A 13898-nucleotide genomic window follows, 5' to 3' on the forward strand; every position below is an offset into this window, starting at 1 on the left:
GGAAAGTCGGAGATGGAGATGATACCCAATTTAAGAGTTGTGATGTTTCATCACTGACCTTTCACCTTTGATGCCGTCAAACTTATCAATGTGGATAATAGCTATTTTGACCCTACTGTCAAAGTTAAGCAAGCTAGCTAACTTTATCATTAGTATTATTAGCTAGCTCATTTTGCTAGCTAAAATCTCATTGGTTGAAGAATTGCTCTGACTTCCAAAACAGTCATGTTGGACTTACGACTTAAATGTGACATTTCCCAGTTCCGAAGAGCATCTGAAGGCAACAATATTCCATGGGACTTGGGACGGGCTGGTTCAGGTCCAGAGGTGTAGTGTGAGCCATTTTGTTCTTCCATTGTCACTGACTAAACTATATGAGAAATCTGTCAGTGAAATAGGTAAGATAACTGTTAGTTGAGGAAATCCAAAACATAAAAATGTAGTTTTCAAGGTAGTATGTTTTTTTGTGTGTGGAGTTACTGCTCTCTCACCATGACAACACTTCCTGCTGGGGCACCTCCTCTTCTTGAGGGCCTGGTCTCTTAAGTTTGCTGTCCTCCTCTGTACAGACACATGAGTTAGGTTCATACAAATAAGCATGTGGTCCACATTCACCTCCCCATTCACAGTTGGGCTAGGCCTAAATGAAACAATCGACCAATCAATGCCTCATACCATTCAATTAGGTTTCTTCACTAGAATGATATTAAAACATGGATAAACGTACCACTCAGGTGTCCGGCTTCTTCGTCAGCCAAGAGGTTGGCAGTTGAGGCAGCATTACCCAGTCTGGTAGATAATGTTAAGGGGACTGGCAGCGGTTTAAACATAATACACTGCTCAAAAAAATAAAGGGAACACTAAAATAACACATCCTAGATCTGAATGAATGAAATAATCTTATTAAATACTTTTTTCTTTACATAGTTGAATGTGCTGACAACAAAATCACACAAAAATTATCAATGGAAATCAAATTTATCAACCCATGGAGGTCTGGATTTGGAGTCACACTCAAAATTAAAGTGGAAAACCACACTACAGGCTGATCCAACTTTGATGTAATGTCCTTAAAACAAGTCAAAATGAGGCTCAGTAGTGTGTGTGGCCTCCACGTGCCTGTATGACCTCCCTACAACGCCTGGGCATGCTCCTGATGAGGTGGCGGATGGTCTCCTGAGGGATCTCCTCCCAGACCTGGACTAAAGCATCCGCCAACTCCTGGACAGTCTGTGGTGCAACGTGGCGTTGGTGGATGGAGCGAGACATGATGTCCCAGATGTGCTCAATTGGATTCAGGTCTGGGGAACGGGCGGGCCAGTCCATAGCATCAATGCCTTCCTCTTGCAGGAACTGCTGACACACTCCAGCCACATGAGGTCTAGCATTGTCTTGCATTAGGAGGAACCCAGGGCCAACCGCACCAGCATATGGTCTCACAAGGGGTCTGAGGATCTCATCTCGGTACCTAATGGCAGTCAGGCTACCTCTGGCGAGCACATGGAGGGCTGTGCGGCCCCCCAAAGAAATGCCACCCCACACCATGACTGACCCACTGCCAAACCGGTCATGCTGGAGGATGTTGCAGGCAGCAGAACGTTCTCCACGGCGTCTCCAGACTCTGTCACGTCTGTCACATGTGCTCAATGTGAACCTGCTTTCATCTGTGAAGAGCACAGGGCGCCAGTGGCGAATTTGCCAATCTTGGTGTTCTCTGGCAAATGCCAAACGTCCTGCACGGTGTTGGGCTGTAAGCACAACCCCCACCTGTGGATGTCGGGCCCTCATACCACCCTCATGGAGTCTGTTTCTGACCGTTTGAGCAGACACATGCACATTTGTGGCCTGCTAGAGGTCATTTTGCAGGGCTCTGGCAGTGCTCCTCCTGCTCCTCCTTGCACAAAGGCAGAGGTAGCGGTCCTGCTGCTGGGTTGTTGCCCTCCTACGGCCTCCTCCACGTCTCCTGATGTACTGGCCTGTCTCCTGGTAGCACCTCCATGCTCTGGACACTACGCTGACAGACACAGCAAACCTTCTTGCCACAGCTCGCATTGATGTGCCATCCTGGATGAGCTGCACTACCTGAGTCACTTGTGTGGGTTGTAGACTCCGTCTCATGCTACCACTAGAGTGAAAGCACCGCCAGCATTCAAAAGTGACCAAAACATCAGGCAGGAAGCCTAGGAACTGAGAAGTGGTCTGTGGTCACCACCTGCAGAACCACTCCTTTATTGGGGGTGTCTTGCTAATTGCCTATAATTTCCACCTGTTGTCTATTCCATTTGCACAACAGCATGTGACATTTATTGTCAATCAGTGTTGCTTCCTAAGTGGACAGTTTGATTTCACAGAAGTGTGATTGACTTGGAGTTACATTGTGTTGTTTAAGTGTTCCCTTTATTTTTTTGAGCAGTGTACTAAGCCTGCTGGATCAGAGTCAAGGCCATGAGAAGACCTCCTAATTCAGCCCAGCCCTAATAAAACCCAAATGGATACTAAATGGGACATTCCCTGTAAATCAAATCCACTAACATTAGAAACAAAGGCAGATACTACAGCCACTCATCAACATGCAGGGAAGTCTCTCAGGGATAGTTAATTACATCTGTACAATGCAAGCGCATCTGTTCAGTTCACTTGAAGCTCACGGTCACTTCTGGCAAGGACAAAATAACCATTGGGCAATGGAGGCCTGCCAGGGAGAGGAGGGGGAGGTGATGGGTGGTGTAGGGGACCACTGGTGAAGTGGAAGGATACGAATGATGTTTCAAGAGGGCTCTCCTTTTCATTTTTCTTCTTCGGGACTTTTCAGAGAAAGCTCTAGCGACTTCAAAAAGCTTCTTCCGTGTAGCTGTGGAGGATTACAGGATCAAATAGAAAGTGGAGAGAAAACAGACAATTGGTTGAGTGTATAAACATTTTAAAAGTTTGAGCTGAGTTTTTCTTTATTTAATATGACTGATTGGATTTGAGAAAGCATATGCCCATGAATACATCATTATATATTTCAGAAAACATCTTATTCTTAATATCTTATTTGCAGTTTTAAGAGCAGGGACGGTAGGAACGTTGGAGACTTTTACTATACCTTTCTGGAGCACTGACTGTAAGAGGGTCATGTCCTACAAATGTGTGTTGATTTCTAATAATGACCTTGCTGTATATAGACACCATCCCTCCTTTTCAGTTCCATGCACTGCTAGAACATCCTAGAACCATTTCATTCTAGCTGTAGATGCCCAATGTGGAAGGTTCGAATAACATTTGGAATTTGGGAGCGACAGAGAGACACACACGTTGAGAAAAATATTTAGTTATGCCCCAGAGAGCAAGAGAGAGATTGGGAGTGTTCTTACATTTGCCCATGTGCTTGAGTTTGTCACGGAACAAGGCATCGTCTGTAACATTGGTGCAGGCCTCCCCAGAGCCTGAGGCACAATTATCTCCTAGAACACAAACAAGCACCGTGAAATAGACCCCACAGACACGCACAAGCACAGAGAAAGACACACACACCGAGACATGATAAGACGCACACAGAGACACACACAACGACTGAGATGCACACCGAGTCACACTTTCTCTGTGTGCCTTTAAAATAAGGCATTTCACTGCAGGAGCCTACATAGGCCCCACATGAAACCTGGACCTGAGTGAGACATTACTATGATGTAACGTAATGCTATGGAGTGCAGATTAATGATATCTACCTGGAGTGGACATCCCCATGAAAGCCTGTGAATGATGGGACTTGGATGTCTTTGACTCATACTGCAGCCGATCTAAAACAGAGAGTGCCGATGTCTCAGCATCAATGGAGTTGTGAGCATAGAGGCACGTAGCAGGACAACCTGCAAGCCTTCCGTCATGCATTACTAGAACAGAAGTGGAGAAAATGAGGAGGAAAGCACTGCCATGACATAGAGACCCTTCTTCTAATGACTCTTCATACCTTGATTGATGGGGATGAAAGCATAGTGAGATCATCGCTTAGTACTATATAAGACATTTGCAAATGCTGCAAAAAATAATCAGTGTGAGGATGTATTACTGAGTGCGTGCTTGGATGTGTGTGTGTGCACACCTCTCTCAAGGGCGATGAGGAACTCGCGGTTGCGCTGCAGCTCCCTCATAAACTCCTCGTTCTGCAGGAAGAGGGCGATGCGCTCATCCCCCAAGTACTGCTTCAGCTTCCTCTCCTGCTCCGTCTCCATGCCAACCTGGCCTGCCCTGGCCCCCGCCCCAGCCTCCGGCTGAACCTGCTGCGTCACGGACGACAGGGAGGAAGAAGAGGACGAGGGCTGGGTCAGACTACTCTGCGTTAGGCTGGTGTGTGAGCGCTGCAGGGAGGGAGGGAGGGACCAGAGAGAACACTGTTAGACATGTCAAAGTCCTATGTGGAAATGCTTCAGTTTTTTATAAAATTGCACCATGAATTGAAAATAATATATCTAGTTTTTTGGGTGTTGTCTTCATTTTTGGAAGACTACTAGGGAACTGATTCTGTATAAATAGTTGAACTGTATTTTTCTTCATGTGCAACCCGTTGCAGAGGCTGGTAATTATCCAGCCAGCTGGCCATCAGAGTAGAGCACCAGGCAGCCAGCAGTCTGTAAGTAATGGGAGTGTGGGTTACTGGTCCATTAGGGGCTGACACATAAATCTACCTACTGGCAGACTATCCAGCTGCTGAGGCAGGATCCGCAGGAAGTCATCAGGGAGGTTGCCTAGTAACGGTGGGTTCCAGTTCCTGTAACTGCCAACCTGCCATTGACTGGCGGGAGGGGGTGGGCCAAGAGGGGGCTGGCAGGGAGGAGTTTGACTGGCATCAAAGCTGGCAGAGAGATGGCAAAGGATATTGTTAGTTCCATTGATGCTATGTTCTGCAACAGTAAATATCAATAATGATGTGTTTTGGTCATCTTCAAAGGATCCATCTAACATAAACATAACTGTTTCTCTAATTTCTTCTGAAAGGTTCTCTCCTTGGCACACATATAAAACATTGTGTTCATATAACAAAACTATTACTAGTATTAGGTCTACAGATCTACCCAAGTTAGAGCACAGTTAAGAACATGTACCTCACATGGATTGCATAGCTGCTGCACTAGCATTCATTAGACAGCAGGTGGAGCATTGAATGCATTATGAACCTCATAGCATTCAAAGCACTCACAGCATTTTTTATTTTATTTGTATTTCACCTTTATTTAACCAGGTAAGCCAGTTGAGAACAAATTCTCATTTACAACTGCGACCTGGCAAAGATAAAGTAAAGCAGTGCGATAAAAAACACAGAGTTACATATGGGGTAAAACAAAACATAAAGTCAAAAATACAACAGAAAATATATATACAGCGTGTGCAAATGTAGCAAGTTATGGAGGTAAGGCAATAAATAGGCTATAGTGCAAAATAATTAAAATTGTTATTAACACTGGAATGATAGATGTGCAAGAGATTATGTGCAAATAGAGAAACGGGTGCAAATGAGCAAAATAAATAACAATATGGGGATGAGGTAGTTGGGTGGGCTAATTTCAGATGGGCTGTGTACAGGTGCAGTGATCGGTAAGGTGCTCTGACAACTGATGCTTAAAGTTAGTGAGGGAGATAAGAGTCTCCAGCTTCAGAGATTTTTGCAGTTCGTTCCAGTCAATTGCAGCAGAGAACTGGAAGGAATGGCGGCCAAAGGAGGTGTTGGCTTTGGGGATGACCAGTGAGATATACCTGCTGGAGTGCATACTACGGGTGGGTGTTGCTATGGTGACCAATGAGCTAAGATAAGGCGGGGATTTGCCTAGCAGTGATTTATAGATGGCCTGGAGCCAGTGGGTTTGGCGACGAATATGTAGTGAGGACCAGCCAACAAGAGCGTACAGGTCACAGTGGTGGGTAGTATATGGGGCTTTGTTGACAAAACGGATGGCACTGTGATAGACTACATCCAATTTGCTGAGTAGAGTGTTGGAGGCTATTTTGTAAATGACATCGCCGAAGTCAATGCTCGGTAGGATAGTCAGTTTTACGAGGGCATGTTTGGCAGCATGCGAAAAAGGAAGCAGATTCTAGATTTAACTTTGGATTGGAGATTCTTAATGTGAGTCTGGAAGGAGAGTTTACAGTCTAACCAGACACCTATGTATTTGTAGTTGTCCACATACTCTAGGTCAGACCCGTCGAAGTAGTGATTCTAGTCGGGTGGGCGGGTGCTAGCAGCGTTTGATTGAAGAGCATGCATTTAGTTTTACTAGTGTTTAAGAGCAGTTGGAGGCTACTGAAGGAGTGTTGTATGGCATTGAAGCTCGTTTGGAGGTTTGTTAACACAGTGTCCAATGAAGGGCCAGATGTATACAAAATGGTGTCGTCTGCGTAGAGGTGGATCTGAGAGTCACCAGCAGCAAGAGCGACATCATTGATATACACGGAGAAAAGAGTCGGCCCAAGAATTTAACCCTGTGGCACCCCCATAGAGACTGACATAGGTCCAGACAACAGGCCCTCCGATTTGACACATTGAACTCTATGAGAAGTAGTTGGTGAACCAGGCGAGGCAGTCATTTGAGAAACCAAGGCTATTTAGTCTGCCAATAAGAGAATGCGGTGGTTGACAGAGTCGAAAGCCTTGGCCAGGTCGATGAAGACGGCTGCACAGTACTGTCTATTATCGGTCGCGGTTATAATATCGTTTAGGACCTTGAGTGTGGCCGAGGTGCACCCATGACCAGCTCGGAAACCGGATTGCATAGCGGAGAAGGTACGGTGGGATTCGAAATGGTCGGTGATCTGTTTGTTAACTTGGCTTTCAAATACTTTCGAAAGGCAGGGCAGGATGGATATAGGTCTGTAACAGTTTGGATCTAGAGTGTCACCCCCTTTGAAGAGGGGGATGACCGCGGCAGCTTTCCAATCTCTGGGGATCTCAGACGTTACGAAAGAGAGGTTGAACAGGCTAGTAATAGGGGTTGCGAAAATTTAGGCGGCTGGTTTTAGAAAGAAAGGGTCCAGATTGTCTAGCCCAGCTGATTTGTAGGGGTCCAGATTTTGCAGCTCTTTCAGAACATCAGCTGTCTGAATTTGTGTGAAGGAGAAGCGGGGGGGGGGGGGCATGGGCAAGTTGCAGCGGAGGGTGCAGAGCTGGTGGCCGGGGTAGTGGTATCCAGGTGGAAAGCATGGCCAGCCGTAGCAAAATGCTTGTTGAAATTCTCGATTATTGTACATTTATCGGTGGTGATAGTGTTTCCTGGGAGGAGGTGCTCTTATTCTCCATGGACTTTACAGTGTCCCAAAACCTTTTGGAGTTAGTGCTACAGGATGCAAATTACTGTTTGAAAAAGTTCGCCTTTGCTTTCCTAACTGCTTGTGAATATTGGTTCCTGACTTCCCTGAAAAGTTGCATATCGCAGGGGCTATTTGATGCTAATGCAGTACGCCACAGGATGTTTTTGTACTGGTCAAGGGCAGTCAAGTCTGAGGAGAACCAGGGGCTATATCTGTTCTTAGTTCTGTATTTTTTGAATGGGGCATGTTTATTTAAGATTGAGAGGAAATTACTTTTAAAAGAACAACCAGGCATCCTCTACTGACGGAATGAGATCTATATCCATCCAGGATACCTGGGCCAGGTCAATTAGGAAGGTCTGCTCGCTAAAGTGTTTTAGGGAGCGTTTGACAGTGATGAGGGGTGGTCGTTTGACCGCGGACCCTGTTACGGAAGCAGGCAATAAGGCAGCGATCGCTGAGATCCTGGTTGAAGACAGCGGAGGTGTATTTAGAGGGTAAGTTAGTCAGGATGACATCTATGAGGGTACCCATGTTTATGGATTTAGGGTTGTACCTGGTAGGTTCGTTGATCATTTGTGTGAGATTGAGGGCATCTAGTTTGGATTGTAGGATGGCCGGGGTGTTAAGCATATCCCAATTTAGGTCACCAAGCAGTACGAACTCTGAGGATAAATGGGGGGCAATCAATTCACATATGGTGTCCAGGGCACAGCTGGGGGCTGAGGGGGGTCTGTAGCAAGTGGCAACAGTGAGAGACATTTCTGGAAAGGTGGATTTTTAGAAGTAGAAGCTCAAACTGTTTGGGCACAGACCTGGATAGTATGATAGAGCTCTGCAGGCTATCTCTACAGTAGATTGCAACTCCACCCCCTTTGGCAGTTCTATCTAGACGTAAAATGTTGTAGTTGGGATGGACATTTCAGAATTTTTGGTGGCCTTCCTAAGCCAGGATTCAGACACTGCTAGAACATCAGGGTTGGCGGAGTGTGCTAACGCAGTGAATAACTCAAACTTAGGAAGTAGACTTCTGATGTTAACGTGCAGAAAACCAAGGCTTTTACGGTTACAGAAATCAACAAATGATAGCTCCTGGGGAGTAGGAGTGATACTGGGGGCTGCAGGGCCTGGGTTAACCTGTACATCACCAGAGGAACAGAGGAGGACTAGAATAAGGATACGGCTAAAGGCTTTAAGAACTGGTCTTCTAGTGCGTTGGGTACAGAGAATAAAGGGGGCAGATTTCCGGGCGTTGTAGAATAGATTCAGGGCATTATGTACAGACAAGGATATGGAAGGATATGAGTAAAGTGGAGGTAAACCTAAGCGTTGGGTAACAATGAAAGAGATAGCATCACTGGAGGCACCGATTGAGCCGGTCTCGGCATGTATGGGGGGTGGAACAAAGGAACTATTTGAGGCAGTTTGAGAGGGACTTGGGGTTCTACAGTGAAATTGTATAATAAGAACTAACTAACTAACAAGGCATATTGACATGGGAGAGAGGCATAAAGCAATCACAGGTGTTATTAGAGAGAGCTAAGACAACAACTGGTAATGGCGATAAAGTTTGGGCTGAGGCTAAACAGAATAAACAGGGTACCGTGTAAAGGAACAGTCCAGCAGGCATCATCTGTGCAGCTGAGTGATCATAAGGTCCAGTGAACAGAAATATGTGAGTCCGAGAGCAGTTCAAATAGGGGCTTCAGCAGAGCGAGCAGGAAGCACGGTTGTAGTTTGCGTGTGCTAGCCGGCCGGGGCTAGCAGATGGATCTTCGTGGAATTTGCAACGGGAAGCCTGTTGAAACCACAGACGATTACGTCGGCAGACCAGTCGTGATGGATCGGCAGGGCTCCGTGTCGAATCTAGGAGGTCCCGTCCGGTTGACAGAGAGGTAGATAGCCGGGAGATGTGCTTGACTCAAGGCTAGCTCAAGGCTGATTAGCCAACAACAACGTTCATTTGGTTGCAGCTAGCTAGTTGCGATTATCCAGTGTTAAAGGTCCAGTGATTCAGTGATTCAGGCAGAAAATCCGATAGGTTCTGGGTCGATAACGCGCTGTGCAGACAGTGCAGACTGGCCGATAATAATAATCGCTGACCAGCCATATCATGTATTAGATTGAGAAAGCACCAAAGAAGAATATATATCTCAACACTCATGTAAATTATGGTTTCAGAGAAAATGAATTCATTAATTCACATTATCCTAACATCTATCATTCTCCTTTAAGTGAAATGAGGTCAGAGCCAGCCAGCCCTGAGACAACCCCCCTCAACCTACCACCCACCCAACCCTCCCTCCCTCCCTCCCTCCCTCCCTCCCTCCCTTCTCTTCACTTCACTTGCCTGGGAGGTGGTGAGGCTGTGGGCTGGACCTCGCCTGGGTACTTCCTGTCGTAGATGTGCATGTCATAGGATGGCGGGGAGTAGACCGGCGGCGGCTCCTCGTCAGAGCTGTCCGGCTCCAACGTCCGCTCAAGGATCTACAGGGTCAGAGGTCAGGGGAGCCATTAAGAATGTTCTAAAGGACATGACAACCCCTTCAAATGGCACATATGAACATTTCAAAGAGCATTAATTAATGAATTAAATGAATAATTAATCTGTATTCTAACTGCTCATAGGAAATGCTGCTCAGCCTCCTGCCCTTAATAAGAGGCAGTGTGACGGCTGTCATTGAGCTGTTTTATTAACCTCAAGCAGCAGCAAGTTTTCATCCTGTATTTAATCAATGTAAATTAACTTCACTTTCCAAATAACAGCCTGGCATGTGAGGTAGAATACATTCCACTATAAGTATTAAGTTCAGCTCTTCATCATTTATTAAGATAAAATCTTATCCTCTCTCTCAGGTTATTCCGAGTGATTGGGGGAAATAAACAAAGTTAGTTAATATCCTGTATGGAGCATGGTGTCATTGGTGGAATACAGCCAGAGTGGACTGAGGCTAATAAAAACACTAAATATGAGAGACCTGCAGTAATTTAATCAAATACAAAGCGAACAGCTTGGCAGTCCAATATTGCACTTGATACAATCTTGTTACTACAGCACAAAGGGAGTTTATGAATGTCCAAAGGAATGGTTTGTCTTGGCTGTTCACAGCAGTCAACACATTGTTAGAGAGCATACCACTCTCTAGCAATGCGTCTCATTCTACATGTACATCCACAGCCAGTCTCCGGGTATTGTCAAGCTTTTGAAGACCGCTTTAGACAGTTTATCAAAGCTTTCTGTCCACAATAGCAGTGTATAATCACAGTGCCCTCCAGAGAAATGCATGTCATCCACTACAACAGCATATTAAAGGCAACATCAAATACTTTTCCCTCCCCAAGAGCAACCATCTGGTTTGAATAGGCAAAAAAACGAAATACAATGAAATAAGGTGTATGAACGAGTATGTGGTGAAAAGGTAGCTGACAACTTTGACATACATTTCATGATACGCTATGGTCTCTGACGGTCTTAGGTTGTGTTCACTTAGTTTAATCTGGGCTACCCACTAGTTCCTATACCAGTGCACCCAGACGTACCTCAGGAGGAAGGCTGTCCTCTGAGTCAGAGCTGTCGTCGGAGCTGTGTCCGTCTAGGCTCATCTGGAGCAGCTGGTCGATGGTGGAGTCCACGGCTCCGTGGTTGGCCCGCAGAACACACTCTATCACCTCCTGTTCCATGCTGGGGAACATGGTCCTGAAGTCCTCCATGGCCTGGTTGAACTCCAGATGCCGCACCGTGCGTCCACCCCCACCGGGACGACTGTTGTTGAGTTCGGCTGGAACAGGGCTTCCCCTGTGCGCCGCCACGTCACCATGGTTACCACTGCTGTTGCTGTGGCGGCGGAACAGGCTGGTCATCATCCAAAGAGCCTCCAGCCTCCGCACGGCGCCCCTCCTCCGCGCCGGCAACACCACCCGAGAAATGGTGGCTCCTGGTCCCTGGACGGTGGGTGCCCACCGCCTGCCTCCCCTGGCCTGGCTCAACCCTGGCCTGCTGCTTCAACTGTGCCAGTCCACCTCAGGGCCCTCAGCGCTCTGCCCCGTTATCCCCTCATCATCACAACACCAGACAGCCCTCGCTTCTTCTTCTTCTTCTGTTTTTTGAGCCAGCTGCATCCAATGCTGTGAGGATGTGGTAGCTGGTCTCCCCAGGCAGGCAGGCAGTGTGTGGAGGACACAGTGCTGCGTTCTCTCTGAGCAGAAGTGGACTAGCTAGCAGTGCCCTAGGACTTCCAGCCCACGCATCCCTTCAGCACCTGCAGTGTTGGGAACAGGAAAGAATGTCAGGAACAGCAGCCATGTTGTGGAGAAGCAGACCGACATCATGACTGGGCATCACAATGAGCAGTGTTGACATGTTCCTTTCAAGCAATAGCCAAAGTGTGTCCAAGTAGGCTATAGAAAGATAAGGCTATACATTTTTGGGACACACACAAAAAGTGGCGTTACAATTCAGCGTGTCTGATAGCATTACTTCCCCGACTTCGACACTCTGCATCAGCCCCGTCACCCTAGGTGTCCGCGTTCCCACAGCAACGCTTGTGTTCCCAGGCACCAAAATAGCGTCAGCCAGTGCCAGCGGAGGGCAGAGCAGGGGCTAGAGGCATCACCGGCTGCCAACTGCACCGTGACTCCGACGGCCGCCACATGCAACGCCTAAGCAGGTTACAGGACCTGAATTAATTAGCCTGCCACTGAGTAAACACTCCTCACCAGTACAGCCATGCAGCAGTTTGTTTCAAAGAGACGCAGTGACGCCCGCACAGTGTGACTATGAAGCCAGCCTAGCCCAGCAGCACCTCATCACAGTCAGTCAGCAGGCATTAGACTGTGTCAAATTAGGGCAAATAAGGGTTTGCAGTCTAGATCAAGGGTGTCAAACTAATTTTGCCCCGGAGGCCACATTCGGGTTTCAACAAGGTCCGGAGGGCCGCACTATAAATCGGTTATATTTCCTTGCCATCAAAATTTGCAAAAAAATTGTCCTCTATCCATCATTTTTGATGCTCCCGGACTGTGTAGCTTTCATTTTGGTGATTATTAGCGAGCTGGACACAGTAAAGAATTTGGTTTTAGTCATTTTAAAGTATTTTGATAATAATAATACTTTTTTAAAGTAAAAAGATTGGACCCCCTCGGACCTGGCCTGCGGGCTGTATGTTTGACACCCTTGGTCTAGAGGCACTGGATCAATAACTGTTTAAATGGCTAGTAGGGCCTGAGACTGGGAGCAGGTGGTGTAACTGACCTAGTACCCGGCTGCTCCATATCAGTGCAGCTGCTCTAGAACGTACTGCACTGCCAGGAGAGGCCATTTGAAAACATCATGGAGCACTCAGGATGAAATGGGGCAGTGTGACGTGAACCTGTGAATCACAGTGCTGCACCAAGGACACACTGCTCTGCCCTGTCCTATGGACCGGCTGCTATCAGTTCTAAGAGTTTCTGCAACAAAAACAAAAAACATACAGTGCATTCGGAAAGTATTCAGATCCCTTGACTTTTCCACATTTTGTTACGTTACAGCCTTATTCTAAAATGGATTACATAAAATATTTTCTACACACAATACCCCATAATGACAAAGCCAAAACAGGTCTTTAGGAAGTATTCAGACCCTTTGCTATGAGACTCGAAATTGAGCTCAGGTGCATCCTGTTTCCATTGATCATCCTTGAGATGTTTCTACAACTTGATTGGAGTCCACCTGTGGTAAATTCAATTGATTGGACATCATTTGGAAAGGCACACACCTGTCTATATAAGGTCCCACAGTTGACAGTGCATGTCAGAGCAAAAACCAAGCCATGAGGTCGAAGGAATTGTCCGTAGAGCTCCGAGACAGGATTGTGTCGAGGCACAGATCTGGGGAAGGGTACCAAAACACTTCTGCAGCATTGAAGGTCCCCAAGTACACAGTGCCCTCCATCATTCTTAAATGGAAGAAGATTGGAACCACCAAGACTCTTCCTAGAGCTGGCCGCACAGACAAACTGAGCAATCGGGGGAGAAGGGCCTTGGTCAGGGAGGTGACCAAGAACCCGATGGTCACTCTGACAGAGCTCCTCTGTGGAGATGGGAGAACCTTCCAGAAGGACAACCATCTCTACAGCACTCCACCAATCAGGCCTTTATGGTAGTGGCTAGACGGAAGCCACTCCTCAGTAAAAGGCACATGACAGCCCGCTTGGAGTTTGCCAAAAGGCACCTCTGGTCTGATGAAACCAAGATTGAAATCTTTGGCCTGAATGCCAAGCGTCACATCTGGAGGAAACCTGGCACCATCCCTACGGTGAAGCATCATGCTATGGGGATGTTTTTCAGGGGCAGGGACTGGGAGACCAGTCAGGATCGAGGGAAAGATGAACTGAGCAAAGTACAGAGAGATCCTTGATGAAAACCTGCTCCAGAGCGCTCAGGACCTCAGACTGGGGCGAAGGTTCACCTTCCAACAGGACAACGACCCTAAGCATACAGCCAAGACAACGCAGGAGTGGCTTCGGGACAAGTCTCTGAATGTCCTTGAGTGGCCCAGCCAGAGCCCGGACTTGAAGCTGATCAAATATCTCTGGAGAGAATACTTATGTAAATGTGATATTTCTGTTTTTTGC

At 46.9% G+C, this 13898-nt stretch overlaps 1 protein-coding gene across 1 annotated transcript; it reads right to left on the reverse strand.

Moving 5' to 3' along the window:
* Positions 1–231: 231 nt before the first annotated feature.
* On the reverse strand, positions 232–11543 carry LOC311135666 (CUE domain-containing protein 1-like). Its single transcript, XM_084169689.1, has 10 exons — positions 10825–11543; positions 9635–9771; positions 4672–4834; positions 4085–4340; positions 3711–3782; positions 3357–3446; positions 2758–2851; positions 728–789; positions 492–561; positions 232–383 (listed from the first exon to the last, which is right to left on the reverse strand). Coding segments are annotated over exons 1-10 (1269 nt in total). The 5' UTR covers positions 11149–11543; the 3' UTR covers positions 232–382.
* Positions 11544–13898: the final 2355 nt, after the last annotated feature.

This window comes from Coregonus lavaretus (assembly GCF_964263955.1).
Source record: "Coregonus lavaretus genome assembly, chromosome: 10".
Taxonomy (NCBI): Eukaryota; Metazoa; Chordata; class Actinopteri; order Salmoniformes; family Salmonidae; genus Coregonus; species Coregonus lavaretus.